The 18,531-nt window shown below is 39.2% G+C and overlaps 1 protein-coding gene across 2 annotated transcripts in view; it reads left to right on the top strand.

Moving 5' to 3' along the window:
- Nucleotides 1-18,531, top strand: part of Luzp2 (leucine zipper protein 2) — a 368,204-nt gene that overhangs the window by 299,217 nt on the left and 50,456 nt on the right. For both annotated transcript variants that reach the window (XM_040733304.1, XM_040733305.1), the window contains exons 8-9: nt 9,631-9,705; nt 16,141-16,305. In XM_040733304.1, coding sequence (XP_040589238.1) covers nt 9,631-9,705; nt 16,141-16,305 — 240 coding nt within the window. The remainder of the gene's footprint in view (nt 1-9,630; nt 9,706-16,140; nt 16,306-18,531) is intronic.

The following is an 18,531-nucleotide window of genomic DNA, read 5'->3' as shown; positions in this document are numbered from 1 at the left end:
CTACGGGAGGGTGGCAAGCCAGCTTCAGAGTGAGCATTCACTAGAATGCTGATTAGAAACTGTTGGACTGTTAAAAAATGCTGTCTATTAGGAAACTCTTAGGATTTTCCTGCACCTAGGACGAAGTTATGTATTTTTTGAATCATGTCTGTCATATTGTAATATTATGAGAAATAGGAAGAAAAATGTTCAACATTCCCTTGAAGAATATTATAAGAATGCTAGTAATAAATTTGTAGTAAGAATATTTATGATGATTACATTTCTAAAATTATTTTTAAGTTTCTAAGTGTGTGTGTGTGCATGTGTGCGTGTGTGTGTGTGTGTGTGTGTGTGTGTGTGTGTGTGTGTGTGTGCAGGTTTGAGCACATGGATGTGCAGGGACCACCAGAGTCCAGAAGATGCTGTCAGATCTCCTGTTGGTGGAGTTTCATTTGGTTGTTTGTCACTTGATGTGAATGCTGAGAACCCAACTTGGGACCTCTGCAAGAGCAATGTTTGCGCTTAACTACTGCTTCCTCTCTCTACCTTCAGAACTAGCTTTTCATTGTGAATGAAGGAATTTAGGAATAAACCAGTCATGGAAGATGACAAGGAGTTTCCCATGATTTGACAGAGAAAGACAGATTCACATGAAAACCTTCAGGTATATAAAAGTTTGTCCCATTCAATGAACTCTAAGATAGAGTAAAAGAACAAGAATGTTCCTAAGTCCAAATATTCTTTTCCTTATATCATGGAAAACTCCTGCAAATTATACCAGTAAAGACAGTTCCAAAATAGATCACCAGTGTAATTACATTGTTTCAATACACGAATGATAAATTTATAGTTCAGGCGATTAATACAGAGCTATTGAGGAAGTGCTTTAACACTGTTACATAAATATAAGCCCTTAGGGTCACAGCTCTTGAGACTGTGGTCAGGAAATGGTCCTCAGTTAGAAGACAGATGCACTTAGAGGACATTCCATGTTTCTGGTATCAACAACCCATCAGGCACAGCTGACTCGCAGCGGTTTGTGAGAGGACTATTATAGTCCTGCTTACTCTGCCATGTCTAGAAGAATAGGATTTGAACAATTTTTCAGTAACATAAATGAACAATGTATACTTTGAATATAAGGTTTTTGAATGTAAAGAAATTGCGTTATTCTTGCCAACTTAAAATGTAAGAGCTGATTAAACATTTTGTTTGAATACAAAGATCTCCAAATCTCCAGTGAACCCACACTAAATTAGGTATTAGATTCTATTTTGCTTTCTTTCATAAGAGTAATAGTTTCATGCTATTTTCTTTTGTTCAAGAAATGGTGAATGTTTAAGTTTTTAAAATTTATACATAAACATATTCATACTGCACTACAGAGAAGAAAAATACACTTCATTTTCATAGTTGAGAGAGGGAAAAGAGAGAGGGAGGGAGAGAAAGTAGGCCTTTATTTCTTTATCTTCATTTAGTTGAGGGAGGGAAGGAGAGAGAGAGAGAGAGAGAGGGAGGGAGGGAGGGAGGGAGGGAGGGTGCTACTCCTTATGCATCAGCACCTATCCACTGATCTATACCTGACTAACTGGAATAACACATAGGTGATTATCTACACTCATCTGTCCCCCAGCATCAATCCATCAGTATCCAGTCATAACTACCTACCCATCAGCACCTATTATCAATATCTATCCACTGGTTACCCATATCTTTCGATATCTACTTGTCTGCCATTACCTATTGACCACTCTCTATTCAACCCTTCTTATCTACACATGCCTAATCCTATTGACTACTACTTGCCCATCAGGGCATATCCCACCTCTTCATTATATGGTTTAATATAACAACAACAGTTGGCCAGAGAGCTGAGGTTGACTGATATCTTTAACAGGTCATATCCCAAAGCAGTTGTGATGTTCATTACTATAACATCTACATTTTGGAAACTAAGACAAGAAGGTTGCCATAAACTTGAGGTAATGCCGAACTACATAACGAGTTTTGGGATAACGTGAGTATTAAATGAGCCTCTCTCTGAGTAAAAAGAAATTATTATATCCTCATCTTCATGTTTGAGCTTTGAGAGCTCATAAAGTAAGTAACTACGAAACAGACTTTCTTCCTGAGGTCTGGGAGTTAAGGGAATAAATTTCAAAGCCATAGATATTTATTCAAACGTAATTTCTTTCAGAGGCTAGGCTACCCACATGCTATTCACTTTTACATGAGGAAAATAAACTATATTTACAAAATTTTGAAGTTGAAAATTGGATGTGTAAACATACTTCTCAAAGGAAAATCTTGAATTTTATAAATTGATCTGCTAAATTAACTTTAATAGTTCTATTTCCTGCTATAATGCTAAGCTATCTCTCTTTGATTTGGGAACTCATTTTGTTTTCATACTTGTATTGGGTAACTTCTTCAGGCATGTTTCCAAGTTATTAATATTGAAAAGTGCAGAGAGTGCATCAAATAACCTGATGGCCACACTTAATGCTGACAGTGAAATGTTGTACTTCTATTAGAGTAGGGTTAAATAGCAGAATGACATTTGTGATCATGTCTGCTGTATAACTATGGTAAATGTGACTTAAGAGATGAAGGTGATGTAGAGATAAGGTGGGTTGTTCCGTGTGTCTCTAGAGTGATCCACAAGCACTAGTTTAAGACTAATGAGTAAGGGCTGTCTTCTAATACATGCATGGAAAATTCATAGTGTCTTTTCATCAAACCATCCAGTTTCTGTTTGGCAATTAAGACTATCTCTTGGGGCTGGAGGAATGGTTCAACAAAGTAAACTTACGAAGTAAGTAAATTACTTACGCCTCTTCCTAAAGATACAGAATCAGTGTCTGAGACCAATCTAGTCTAGATTTGTTGGCTCAAAGGTGTCTGCAGCTTCAGTTTCAGGGAATCTAATACCCCCTTCTGGCTTCTTTGGATATCTTCTCACTCATGCCAAACAAACCAAAGCTGGCACACATACCTGCACACAAATAAACAACCAAAAATCTCTTTGAGAAATCTTAAAAACCGTCTCTTTCATAGATTCATCATCCTCCCTCTGAGAAAAGTATATTCATACAGCATTCCCCCAGTCATTTACTTTTTTCCTGAAACATTTCAAATTATATAGCATGTCAATAAATTTTGAGCCTGTGATACTGAATGCATGCCCATAATTTAGCTATGAATTCTATACGTGAACATCTTCAGTAATTATGAGTACAGCTGTAGATCCAGGATGCACATATTAAAATTCTAAATCTTCTCGTATTCAGATTCTACAAGTGTGCAATATTAAGCAAGATATTTCATTAATCTGTCTCCGTTTTCCACATTTTTAAATGACAACTAACATCATATTGTGTTTTTTCTTGAGTTAACTTATGTGGTACAACCAAATATGAAGATCCAAGGTTCGGAGAAAAATGGTGTCAGCTTATTATTCAGATTTTAAGTTTCATGCCTTTAAATTGTATTTTAGTTTATTTTCTACAGAATGAGGTGGTAGAGTTACTGTTGTTCATGCCCTAAGAGGAATTTCAGTCTTAGGATTTCTGCAATGAAACCACACACACACACACACACACACACACACACACACACACACACCTCTAAACAGACACACACACACACACACACACATGAGGGCACACACAAAACACAAACATACACATGTATACAAACATGTGCCAAGCACAAACATGTGTGCACGTATGCACACACTCATGATATGCAAACTCACACACAATATATTCTAGATTTTATCTTTTGTTTAGGATTAAATACAGACTTAGATTTCATTTACTTGACTCCAGAAAACAAACAGACAAAAATGATTTCCTGTGTAGGACTCTAACACTTATTACACTACTACTTTGACACCTCTGAATGCTTTGTGCCTCTGTCATTAATGAGGATTTTGGTACTAGCAACTGGCTGTCAGAATTGTGAAAACGAATTTTACAGCTCAGACCAGACAGAAGGATGAAAGTTAAGCCCACTTTACCAGTACCTCTTTCAGATTTGCTCCCCAACATGCTCAGTTTGTGTCTAAAACCTTATAATATCCAAAGTTAAAATTATTTTTCTTTCCATAAGTAAATCATAAGATATAGAAATCATTTTACATACCATACACTTCATAGCAGCCTTTTAGAGAAGGCAGAGCCAAGACTGTGCTTACCTGGAGGAAAGTATAGGGAGTGAATAGAAATAAACCTATCAACAAGATTTCCAGAAACATGGATTTATGTATTAATGTATGATGTATTAAGACCTCACAGATTTAGTCATGTGAAAGTATTTTATAAGATAGTTCCACGAAAGTTCAAATAAAATGTTCCTGTTCGTGTACCAATCAATCTTTAAGCTCTAAGGGAGAAAAATCAAAGCTTGTGCATTGAGCAACAAACTGCTTTATTCTTTATTGTCCGGCTGATATGTGAAGATGAATTCCTACAACAAAATAAGGAAGGGAAAAGGAAAAGCAGCAATGAGAATTCTAGGAAAGTCTTGTTCTCAGGCACACTGACAGCCAGGGCTGCAGAGTTCTGAGGGAAACTTGAAGTCACAGCTTTAGAAAAGTGAGTCAAGAAATCACACCAATGTCGGCACACACAAACCTTGTTTCCTTTTCTTTGTAGGGGCATCTCGCACACAAACGCGCTCTGTTTTCATCATTTATAGACATTTTCCCTCGTTTCTGTGACTTCTCCCATGATCCTTCCCCCTCTTCACCGCCTCCCCTTCTACAGTTATTCTTGCTGTACGTAGACTCTACCACATCCACTTAGCTTCGCCCTTATCTGCAAGTATTTAAAGATGACCACACGGGATTAGGGGCGGTGTCCAGGAAATAAGACGTTTCTCCCACCATCGGTATGCAGCTCCTATCGAAGTGTACCTGCGAGAAAAATGGAAGGTCAGGTGATGCTGCTGTCTAACTGACTCTCTCAGGCACACCGAGACGTTTTCCCTCTGTCAGTTATCATTAACACTCAACCCTAGTTTAGCTATTCAAATTTCATAAGGCAACTTTAACTGTGCATGATTATTCTTCTTCTAGTTTTTTTCTTCTTTTCACTTTTTATTTATTTGAATTAGAAACAAGATTGCTTCACAAGTCAACCCCAGCTCCCTCTCCCTCACCTCCTCTCTTGCACCCCCACCAGTTCCCTCAGCTCCCCACTAAAATCCCCTCTCTGATCCCCAGGGAGGGTGAGTCCCTCAATGGGGGATCTCCAGAGTCTGTCATTTCATACAGGGCATGGCCTAGGCCCTCCCCCATGTATCCAAGCTGGGAGAGCATCCCTCAGTGTGGGATTGGCACCAAAAGTCCATTTTTCACTATTGTTTCAGACTTGTAAAAATTAATCATGTCACAAATATTAGTTAATGATTGTGTGAGGATGAAAGTTCCCCTGGAATCCACACTGGGTTTTCTTAGGTGGCATCATATTTTAATTGATGGTGCGTTATGTTTTCTCAAGTAAACTCTATAAAATTAATTTTACTAACCAGTTTACTCTCTGGCTAAGTGCCGTGACTATTGTAAGTCTTCTGATGCTGTATCTATCACAGGAACTTTCTTGTATGCAATATAGACACAGTGTGTGAATTGACATAATGACTGCTCTTTTAAAAACCAAGACAGCGTGTGAGTAGATGGGAATCTACTTTTTCTTACTCTCTTTGTAACTCCTGGCTTATGTATGAGCTTGCTCATACTCAGAGAGACTTCAGCAATGGTGAAAACCTGAAAACCTTGGGTTGGCTATTAATAATTGTTTCAGACCCAAATGTTCTCTTTTATTGGAAGCATTTTCCTTGTCCTGAAATGAGCATGCGAGGTTGCTACATTGGTTCCAGTTCATGGCCTATATGTGGAGGACAACAAAGTGCCTTCCTTGTTGGTATGTTGCTTTGGGCTGCTTTTATTTCTTTAATTACTTTACAGATACTTTTATTGTATATAGAAAAAGAAACTTGGACATGGACATGTTGGAATTAAATACTCTGCTCAGTGTACTGAAACTAGTAATAAAACCCTTTTCTCCACATCCACTGTTCAAAAACTAGTCTCCCTCCATCTTGGATCTGTTCTCCCTGTGTAGTTAGAATGACAAGGCTGGGCAACAATTTTCAAATGCAGAAACTGACGTTTTCTCTCAGATGGAGAAAAATGGAGGTCTACATAGAAATAACCCATTCACTGAACACAATGGCACCTATTCAGATGACTGGAGGGTGTCACATTCCAATGCAGTCCTGCGAGCCTTCATGCATCCTTATTTTAATGCACTAGAAGTATATATTTGCCTGACAAAGTATTGCCGCATCTGTCCCTCCTGCTGCCTGCTAGTCTCTTAGTTGATGCGTGTTTTATGTAAGCAGGGTTGGCTTTATTCAAGAGCACGATAGTTGTTTGCATTGGACATCTCGATCATCCAGTTCATTATTTGTTTCTTCCACAGCTTAGGTTTCTTCCTAAGCTTTCTTCCACAGCAAGGCAGAAGGGCTGCCTTGATGACTCTCATTTATAACCATAGGCTGTGCAGTGACACCACCCACACTCAAAGGTGGAAAGCACCAGGCGTTTGTGGATATAGGACAAGTGCATGTGTGTTGGGGGGAAGCCGGTGATGTTGGCTGGATGCACGCGTGGCTGTCTGTTTCCACTGGTCTACGTTCACTCAGGTTTAATCTCAGTCTGGACTCTCCATACGGGGCATGAGGAGAGACACCGCACTCCAACAGGCAGTTTGCCCTGTCAATCTCATTTTGCTTCTCAAACACTTTCCTGTATTTCAATGGCCAAGAAAGCCATTAGAACCTACAAGAGCTCATTCAGAATCAAAACCATAAACACTCTTGATAGGAAGAACTACAAGACACAGGATCAAACGCATGAATGATTCTTTTCCTCAATTTTATTGTTTTTTAATTTTTATTTACTCAAAAGTTTTTTTTCATTTTACATACTAATTGCATTTGCCTCTCCCTCCACACTACCCTTCTCCCCATCGTGCCCCACCCACCAAACTCCCATATACCCCTTTGAGAGAGTAAGTCAACAAAGTCTGGCTTTATCAAGTTGAGGCAGGACCAAGTCCTTCCCCACCTACATCAATGTTGAGCAAAGCATCCTACCATAGGGAATGGGTTCCAAAAAGTCAGTTAATGCAATAAGGAAAAATCCTGGTCCCACTGTCAGTGGCCCCACAGACTGCCCAAGCCACAGAACTGTCACCCATGTTCAGCCTAGTTCAGTCCTATGCAGGTTCCCCAGCTGTCAGTCTGGAGTCAATGAGCTCCCATTAGTCCTATTGTACGAGAGGGAGGAGGGGTTATATGAGCAAAGGAGTCAAGATCAATTTTATCTTGTAAATGTTTTAATTACTTTTAAAGTTCTGTGTGTGTGTGTGTGTGTGTGTGTGTGTGTGTGTGTGTCTATACATGAGTATGTGCAAGACAACGTGGGTATGCATGGAGACCAGAAGCAAGTATTGAGTCCCCTGGAGCTAGAGGTATGGGACATTGTGAGCAAACTTACATGGGTGAAGGGAACTGAACTTCGGTGTTCTAAAAGAATAGAGAGTCTTCACCACCAAGCCATTTCTCCAGTTAAGCTACAGGAGCCTTGAGAAGAAGTGACTACTGTAGATTCTGGGGTCCCCATTTCCTCTCTTAACCTCATTTACTTAGTAACAGCTGTCATTAGCACATGTGTTACATATACTGATAGGGAGCCATTTTGTCTTTGACAGTATTTTTTCTTCATTGTATAATCAGTACACACAATCCATGTTTAATATTGTATAAGGCCACTATTGTTGATATTAGGAAACAATTGAATTAATGCTGATAGGGAATAAGATGGCAGCATTGCTGACACAAATTGAAATAAAGATACCTAATTTTTCTTGCTCTTAATGTAAACCAAAATAAACTGGAAGGAATACGCTCAGAGAATTATAAACTGAAGTAGTGCAAATACTATGTGTTTGTTGATAATGAACTTCCCCAAGCTGTATGCTCCTCATTCAGTGATGGTTTACGACAGAAAATTGTTCTCACCTTTTGTTTAGAAGCATCAACTGTTTTGTTCAAGATCAAATAGCTAAGGCAAGATTAGAATATACATCTTTCTTTTTTTCTTTTTATTGAAAATGGATTTTTCTCTCAGACAGTACATCCTGGCCACAATTTCCCCTCCCTCCACTCTTCCCAGTTCCTCAACAGCACCCACTCTCTCTCCCAGATGCACAGTCCCCTCCTTTTCCCTTCAGATAATAGCAGGCTTCCAAGAGACAACAACCAAGTGAGACAAAACAAGATACAATGAGAAAAGACGAAGGTCCTCATATGAAGGCCGGACAAGGCAATCATGACCGAAGAAAACATTTCTAAGAGCAGGCAAAAGAGTCAGAGACACACACGCTCCCTCCCACTCAGCAGCTCTCCAAATGTTACGCTGTTAGCTTGGTGTTTTTTGTAGAATATACATCTTTCAATTATGAAGTCACTGTTACTGTCACTGAAGAAACCAGTTACAACATTTGAAGAAATGAAGAGACTTGTGAGGATACAGTGGCAAGGAGTAAAATCTTATAAGGAAGAAGATCATAAATTGCAATTTTAATGTTATTGGAATACCACAAAATATTTTGCAGACTGGGCAGCTCATGTGAATCATGTCTGCACAGTCCTCAAGGCTAGACTATCATCATAATCTTCCTATTCTTCTTCTTCTTCCTCTTCCTCTTCTTCTTTCAATTATTATTACTATTATCATTATTAATTTCAGTTTACATGTCAACCAAAGTTTTCCCTCCCACACCTCCTCCTTCTGCCCCCTTGCTTCCTCCCAGTACACCTCCTACCCAGTATGTAAAAACTCCCATGGAGGAGTCCACAAATTCTGGCACATTAAGTTGGGGTGGGACCAAGCCCCCCCCACCCCACATTAAAGCTGAGCATGACATTCCACCATGAGGAATGGGCTCCAACAACCCAGCTCAGGCACTAGGGATAGAGCCTGCTCCTACTGCCAGGGACCCCTCAGATAGAAAAGCTTCTAAACCTTAGACTGCCCTTTTCACATTTTCCTTGATTCATTGTTTGGAGAGTATGCTTACTGTCCTGGTGTTTTGGCTATGATACCTTCCCACTGAGTGTTTGATATTTATAACTGAGAAAAAGAAATTGATAGAAAGAGAGGGAGAGAGACAGAGACAGAGAGAAAGCACTTTAAACCTCATTATGTTCTCAATTGTTCCATCACCAAATAAATAATCAACACTCCAAAGGGTAGTCAGGCATCAGCACGGGAAGTGTGGAGATACAGTTCAGTCCCCAAGGACTAGAAACATCTGTGATAAGAGGACTTACAAACATAAGAAAGTCTGAATTAGTCTTTACAAGGTGATTCAACCACAAGACTTTAGCCCTCATTCATCCAGATCACAGTGTTCTCTGCGTACATACCAAATGACTATGTAACTTTGTATTTTTCATCTGAATTCCAAATTTAAACTAACAGGCTCTGCCCCCTTTTTTATTCTTTTTCAGTAAAGGACAAGTATGTCGACTGTAGGGTTTCCTAAAATCATCTGCCTTTCTTCCCTGTTACAGGCCCAGCAGCTCACCGAACTGGAACAAAAATTAGCTGTAGCCAAAAACGAACTTGAGAAAGCAGCTCTTGACAGGGTAAGTTCCCATCCAGGAGCCAGCCCTGCTTGCCCTACGGATACACAGGGTTGTTAAATGCTGCCTGTGGTTGTCCAGTGCAATTCTAGACACTGCACAGAAGCTTATCGTAGACCTCCTGAATGTGTGATGTCTTCCTGCACCCCATGCTCCCCTCATCCTTCCTGCCAGTCGCAGAAAACAGTGTGAACTCTTTGGGTTTGTGACTTCATTTTTCTTTTATCTTGCTGGCATATTTATTCCATAACAGCATGGAAAAGCGCACTTAATGCGGAAACTGTGCTGTTTTCTGCTAACTCTGGAAGGAACAGAGAAAATGGAAGTAACCATGAGTCGTTAAAAATGTCTCTTACAAGCCGGGCTTTGGTGGCGCACACCTTTAATCCCAGCACTCGGGAGGCAGAGGCAGGCAGATCTCTGTGAGTTCGAGACCAGCCTGGACTACCAAGCCAGTTCCAGGACAGCCTCCAAAGCCACAGAGAAACCCTCTCTCGAAAAACCAAAAAAAAAAATGTCTCTTACATGCCTGTGTCTTAAAACTGCTACTCATGTTTGAGAACTCAGGAACGTCTACAAGGACGTTTCATGTAGAAGTAATATTGTCAATAACAGAGAATATAGGATTTCATATATATCGCATAACCACACTTGGAAATACCAGTCCAAACATAAAAATTGCAAATAAAATGTATTTCGTCCATAAGTAATAATTATTCAAACACATGAGAGAAATATTTTAAAATATTTAAGGTGGTAGAATAGGTAAAAGAACAAATATTACAATTTTGTAACTGTTTTCTAAGAAATGTAGTGCAGATGACCACAAAGAACACTTGCATGCACCACGTTTCACCCTTTAGTCATTGAATAAATGCAAAATAATAGTCTGTACTAGTATATATATATGTATATATATTGCATGTATGCTATGCATGCAGTATATATGTATATATAGACATTAGGTACATGCTGCCTGCATATTTATTTGAATCATAAATACTTATCTGTCTGTAATTTATGCAGAATAGAGCTGTAGTAAGTGGCTATGAAGCCATCTTTCCATATTAAGTTCAGACTGCTGCTAACCTCACATATAATATTATTTTCTGCATAGCCTTGTAGTTCTCAAAATCAGCTGGCTAAACTTAGAGTGTTCTGCCTTCTGTCACGAACTTTCTATACTTGTGACCACAGTTTAGTAATCATTTTATTGATAAACTTGAACAAGGGACACTAGTGTATTTGTGAAGTTATTTCCCTCAATAATTTATGGTTGCCTCCTAATTACCCAACATGAACGGTGGGTATTTTGCTGTGCAACAGACAAGAGAGGGACTACGTAGGGTTGATTCCCTCTGGAGAGCTTCTGGTCTCATATTTTAAGAAACCTGATACTGTGCAGATATTTTGATACTGTGTCATACACTTTGAAGACCCAGCTAAAATTTTACTGCTTAGGGATATGACTCTGTCTCTCATAATCATATAGCTTTATTTTGTTATGATCCAGACATCTTCACAGTTGATGCACGGTGCATCTCACATAGAGTGTGTAGACTGTGTCACAAGAGAGAAATTAGGAGGACATATCCTGACTGTTAATGATGTTCATTTGTAAGATTTGGAGCTCTGAGATAAATTAAATATTCAGAAAAGTAAGTAGATATCTCATCAACATCGGTCGTTTGGAATTACCATTTACTAATTTGTCCAAATTATTAACATTTAATAGTTTGGGGCACTCTGGATCCTATTCTTTGGAGTAGATCAGGCATAATTCATTTGACCAAAATTAGTTTTATAAAAAATTTAGTTTCAAGTTTTCTCCAGTGATGGGTCACCTCAGCTCACACAACTCATGCTCTGTCACTTTGTATAAAAGACATCGGACTTTCATAGAATTAGTGGAATTAGAAAACCAAGAGGAACATTCAATCTTAAAATTTTCCCAGATCCCATTTAAAAATTATTCGGTCTTTGCTGCCACTGTCTCTGAAAAATGTACTGTATCCTAAGAAGACGTTGAGTCTTCAAGAACCTGAGGGAAATCTACCAAACTTCTAAGACTATCATTTCTGTCTACTGAATTATCCTATCTAAAATACTTTCCCTTATCTGACACGATATAATTATTTAATTGATGAATGGTTATTAGGTTTTAAGATAGCTATTGTGAGACGCTATTATGCTGGACATTACAGGAATCAGAAAATGTATGAGACATGATCATTGTCCCAATATCAAATGAAATGGACCAATCAGGAGATAACACTTTCTGACCCACAAGACAATAGAATAATAGAAAACGTGATCTATGCATCACAAGTACTTGTAAATAACCCCAAATCCCAGAGCCACAGTACACTCTAAGTAGTCCTGTGGCAGAGAACTCTGGTGCCATTTCAGAGCTGTTCCTTAACCTTCAGGTCTGCACAATTGTCCCACGATTTGTCACTCGTATGCACCCTATACCCTGCCACAGCACATATTCTCGTCTGGGAGTCGTGGTTAGGTATCCTCCAGGGACTGTCCTCTTCTGTTGGAATGATCATCTTTGTTGAATGGCCATGTTCAAATCTCCCCAGTGCTATGCTTCATAGCAGGCAGCCACACCACCTACACCTTAGGAGTGATTTGAGTTGTTGTATGCACAACTAGGCAGATGGGAATATTGCCGGTCATGTGGAAAATACACAGAAGGCTGATATGCTAGTATTAACTAGTGAATGAGGTAAGATTTCTTTTTTGAGATGAGTATTTTTTCTTTAACCTTTATAATTCTGTCCCCTCTTTTTCTTACATAGAACTATAAAAATTGTACATTATTAGAGACTGATTTTATAAATAACAAGCAAGATGTTTGTGAGATTTAAAAACTGTAGCTCTAAATTCAGGTAGAAAGATTATCTCAATCTATAATGTAAAAAAATAACCCTGCAATTTAAAGATAAAAGGATGACTCCAACTAACAATCTAAGCAATAGTGGAGAGGCTACCTTAAATGCCCTTCTCTGATAATGAGATTACAGGGCTACCTTATATGCCATCCTAGAGCCTTCATCCAGTAACTGATGGAAGCAGAAGCAGACACCAACAGCTAAACAGAGAGAGAGAGGAGTGATGAGCAAAGGGGTCAAGACCAGACTGGAGAAACCCACAGAAACAGCTGACCTGAACAAAGGGGAGCTCATGGACCCCAGACTGATAGCTGGAAAACCATCATAGAACTGATCCATACCCTCTGAACGTGGGTGTCAGTTAGGAGGCCTGGGCAATCTATGGGGCCTCTGGTAGAAGATTAGTATTTATACCTAGTATACGAATGGACTTTGGATGCCAATTCCACATAGAGGGCTACTCTTTTAGCCTAGACACATGGAGGTCCTGTTTCAAAGGATATGCCAGACTTTGAAGATCCCCCATGGAAGGTTTCACCCTTCCTGAGGAGCAGAAAGGGGATGGGATAGGGGGTCATTTGGGGGCAGGAAAGGAGGGGAGGGAGAGCGATAAGGGATTGACATGTAAAGCAAGACTGTTTCTAATATAAATAAAAATCTTAAAAAACCAAAATAAGCAAATAAATAAAAATTTTCAAAAAATATTGCTTTGCACCACTCTATATTGCTTTTATGGGAGATTATTTTCATATCTTGCACATGTTTACCTTAGATATCCTGTGCCTCATGTTCAAATAAACTTAACCATCACTTAAATACTGTGAGAACATCTTCACATTCTAACTTTGTCCTCAATGTTATTTCTAATGAATGAAGTGTCAGTTTATTATATGAAAATAACCAAAAGAATCTGAAATCTATAAATCAATTCTGAGTTTCCAGAAAAGTAATTAATTTTCCAGCTATAACTGCACTGAACTGAAAAAATGCGGCATTTTAACTACAGATTCTACAACTTCAAGAGTAGAGGGCAAAATGAATGGGAGAAGTAGTTTGGAGCAAGGAAGGAACATTTAAGCTAAGAGTTATCCTAGAAAAGAATAGTTCTTTAGATTTAGAGGAAAGCACATGGCATGAATTACCTCATACTTCAGTAAGAGACATCACTCGTAGTGAACTTCAAAGTAAACAGTTGCCTGAAGCTTCAGGATAGACAGCCCTGGAAGTATAATGATGATGGAATGGGCCATGCAGTCAGGTCATTGTCTTGATTCTGTCCCTGGACCTGTGTGAACACTACACCGGCAGCATCAGACACATGCTTGTTCAGTTGTGAGGTACTCTATTGAGGTGATTGAAGAACAATGGCACTAATTCTCGTGACAAATCCCAGACCAGGGTCTCTGGTAATATCTGTCTAGTCTGTCAACAATACCAAGGGAGGTCCGTGTGCGGGTTGTAGTCCCTAGAAGGAATCACAGGAAGGAACATGTTAAGAAATGCTCCAGGCAAAATACAAATCACTGTCCCCACCTTGAACGGTTAGAGACAGAATGTTGACAGTATTAATCTGGAGATTTCCCGATGAGGTCAGGGGCCTCTGAATGCATATATCTGACACAGAATTTAAAGTAAAATTGAACACATGTGCACTGTCTTTCACAATACATCAAAATAAGTTTACTTAAAAAATCATCCTTTAAAACTACGGTTTCATGGTTGTTCATCACTTCCAGCATCTGGGTTGAGTTATTGCTCTGACTTAGAGATTTATTTACCAACTGGAAAGACACTGCAATGTCTCAGAGACTTATCTGTGAGATGTATGTTGTGAACAACACGGAAGAAAAGTGCATGTAAACAGGAAATGGTGTTGTTTGCTCTCTGCGGGTTCTCAGTATTGAAACCCTCCATCATAGACTCACACCTTGATATTCATAGCCATCTCATGCTAATCAATTATTCAGTCCAACATCAAAAACCACATAATCTTTAATATGCCCAACAATATTCAAAAGTCTAAAGGCTAATGGTCATCTTTCAATTTTAAGATTTAGTTGTATTTTTAAGTTGTGTGTAGGGTGTGGTGGGTCTGGGTGTTTCATATGTTAACACAGTGCTACCAAGGGACAGAAGACACTATTGGATGCTCTGATGCCGGGAACCGAGCTCCAATCCTCAACAGGAACAATATACACTCTTAACTGCTGAGCCATCTTTCCAGACCTAAGACTGTCAAAAAAGATGCCCTGGAAGTTCCCTGTGTACAAGCATTCTCTTTTCAAATGACTTCACACTGTTTCCCCCTAGAACCTTCTAGAAGTGAGGGCTTAACCTAATTGCCCCTTCCTATTGTTCCCATGTAGAGTGTGCAATTTCACCTTAACAGTACTTTTGACAGCTACACGCAGTTTGTTGGTATCTGCCCCATGCCTGCCGCTTTTAACCTCACTCACATGTGTTTTCTCATTGACCAGCTTATACGTCACCGCCTTCTACTGCACTCTCTGCTTTGAAGACCTATTACAAACCTCACTTAACACAATGAACAGCATCCCTCCCGCAGCCTGATGTCATGCCCACTTGAAATGTTTTCCATCAAACCAGTCAGTGCATTGCTTTTGAATTTGTCCATGTGCACATTTCATTGTAGGACCAGCTGGGACCTCTCCACCAATGTCTGAGCCAAGGTTCACTGTACTCATTTCTGATAGGATGCTTCTCCTCTATAACCCCCATCAGAATCACCTACTAAACATTGCTTCTCGTTTCCTAGAATTATCCTAACCGGATGTTTCAAATTGTTCTGTATTTTCCTGCAACCCAGTTCCAAAGACTTACAGGCAATATAATCAGGTCTATAGTGGCAAGAGACCCATATCGTGTCATCAGTCTTCTGAGTTAGTTATTTTTCTATGCAATTCAACAAAAAACAACTTAAAGACAGAAGAATTTGGTCTGACTTACGGTTTGAGGGGTTTCCATAGGTATACAAACCATTGACAATGTAGAATGAGATCATGTATACAAACGTATTGGACCATATGCATAGCTCATGACAATGTCTGAGACAACCCTGGGTCCTCCAGGGAGGGGCTATGTGGTAGCAGGAACAGCTCTCACAGGCAGTGGTGGTAGCTTGGGACACTCAATCCAAAACTTACCAGATCAGGTAGCAGAAAGAGACTAAGAAAGTGAGAGGGTAGACAGGCAGGAAGAAGGAGAGAGAAAGCGAGGGTGGAGATGCAACCTAGGGGAGAGCAAGTCAGAGGTCAAAGATCAGGCCGGAAGTGTGTCCATCATATTTCCTCTTAAGGCCTGTCTTCCGGTGTCCCGTTCCCTCATCCAAGGCTCCACAGCCTTCACTGTGCAACCAGCTGGGCACAAGGTGTTCAAATAGAGAATCTTTCTGTAGACACCACGCTGAAACAGAACAAGAAATTCCACTTGAAAACCTTTCTGCATTTGTACGGAGTGAGTGTAGGATGGGACCAATGTGGGGAATGGTGAAAAACACTAATTCTTCCCTTGCTCTCAGGAATCGCAGATGAAAGCCATGAAAGAGACTGTGCAGCTCTGCTTGACGTCTGTTTTCCGTGATCAGCCTCCTCCTTTGAGTCTCAGCCCATCAAATCCAGCACAGATGTTGCATCCACCCAGGACCATTGCTTCCAAGATTCCAGATTCGAGGGCAAAAAGCAAGGTACATTTTATTCATGTGTTAGCAGTGATCCATTGTGTATGCTCCATTGTGTATGCTCAAGACACTGGACCCATGTAGGACAACATATTCATGGAATGATTAGGCAGCTCCCAGCAGAGAACAACTCGGTCTGCTGTCCCCACAGTTGCACAGGGAAGGCTGTCAGAAAGCAATGTTTTTAATCAAATAGCTTGATTCAAATTAGGAAATTATAATTGACATTACAACAACAAAAATAGAAAAATAATAGTTTTTAGTAATTTAAAAAAATACTTGCATTACATTCACATAAACAACACAGATATGGACCTTTGGAATCACAAGCTACATCCTCATTTAAAAAATTGCACATTTAAGTCTATATCATTCAGCCCATGGGAATCATTTTACAGTATGTAACATATTCTGACATGAAAGGATCTTACCACATAGCATGTCAGTTAGATAATTTTGTAATGACTTCCATTCGCTTTTTAAAAATTTGTATTTTAAGGAATTTTACTGTGCCTCCTTGTTTCAGAGTAACTGATCTGTAAGCTCCTCTCAAAAATTTCCTAACAGCTAACTATCATCAGAGACTCAGTGGTTTCCCCCCTCCAATTTGTTTTGGTCTCTACAGAAACACCTTGGTGGGTTCTATATGTAAATAAACTCAGACAGTTGGAGAAAAGAGTTGTGTTTGAGGCACTGCTCTTGGAGGAGCAGACTCCCTAGTCACTTGGGATTAGGCTGTTTGTTATGCACAGCAGCCTGACCTAGGCATGCAAGGCCTCACAGGTAAAGTCTAATGCCATTTGAGCAACAGGAATATGGTGTGAACACAGCGCTTTGCTACAGATGAGCTTAATTCCTGTTTATTTCTTGTTCTTCTTATTCCAGCAGTGCTACTTATGATTGTGGGCCTAAAAGATTTTGTAGTTTTATGTAATCTCAGGGTATCTTAACATACTGTCCTGTAAAAAATTTATGAAATTCTATTTCAAGTGTTTCTTTTTATCACCTTTGCTCTTATTGTATGTTGAAGAATACTTATAATTTCAAAGTAAGTGTTTCCATACATTTTTTCCTGTTCCTTTCCTGAAAATTCTAGGTTCAAAATATTGGATTATTTGTATCTCAAACAATAGAAACAAGGGGAACTGTCCTGTTCTATGTTCATCAGAGGATGTACTCAGGGAATTTCTTGAAATGAACAAATGCACACTTCTCATACAATCTCCCACTGATGAGCAAGCCAAGGCCTGTTTCCCCTAGTGTTATGTCTAAGGCAGAAGCAAATACCATCTAAAACCAATGATTTACAGCCAAATATCCCTCAATTCTGTGAGCATGTGACTTTTGCCTCCAACTCAAACTATATGGTCTAAATGAATTATTGGAACTAGGCTCTTTATGACCTTGGATATATTGAGGAAATTACTAAGGGTTGCTTTTATTGATCTTCTAGTATTAAATGTATTTCCTATTGTTGAAATTAATAAATATTTATTTTCTAGCTTGGTGTTCCACAGAATAGAGCAAGTAAGATTTAAGTACGCAGTTTTCAGATTGCTTATTTTTCAAAAACCAATAATAAAAAAATCCAATTGTTTAAGATGAATTTCAATAAATCTAGGCTAATGTAATATACAGTATTGTGTTTTAGAGATTAGCATTAAAAGCTTGTCTAATGTTTATGTTTTGTCTGTGTTCTTCATCTTTTTAATAGTGGCAGAAATTGTGTTTTATGTGTGCTCAGGGCATAATCTCTACCCAGGCCCCTAGCAGATGATATTGTTCTTAGTTCTGAATCATATAACATGGTATAGTGTATGCAAGAAAATCAAATCCATCAGTCATGAGAGACTTTTCTCTATAAAAGAAAAATAACGTGCTTTGTGTATGAAGGCAGAGAATTAACACAGGGCCTTGCATAACCTAGGCAAATGTTCTCCGATAGATCTACAGTCTCAGCCCGCATATAGCTTGCTTGTTGTTTGTTTATTTGAGACAGGGTCTCACTACCTGGCCCCAACTGGCTTGAAACTCTCTACATAGACCAGGATGTCCTTGGATTCACAGAAATCTGCCAATGTTTTTCTCTTGAAGGCTGGAATTAAATGCTTGGCTCACACATAATTTTTGTTGTAGTCCATGAAGTGGTGTGCCTGACACAGAGCTGCCTAATAGTCATTCTACTCTGTAACTTTGGAATTCTGTCCTGTAGGAGGATCTGAGACAGCTACA

Source organism: Mesocricetus auratus, unplaced genomic scaffold (assembly GCF_017639785.1).
Source record: "Mesocricetus auratus isolate SY011 unplaced genomic scaffold, BCM_Maur_2.0 Super-Scaffold_100030, whole genome shotgun sequence".
In the NCBI taxonomy this organism is placed as follows: Eukaryota; Metazoa; Chordata; class Mammalia; order Rodentia; family Cricetidae; genus Mesocricetus; species Mesocricetus auratus.
The sequence above is the reverse complement of the archived record's forward strand: the minus strand, read 5'-3'. Positions and strand labels throughout refer to the sequence as shown.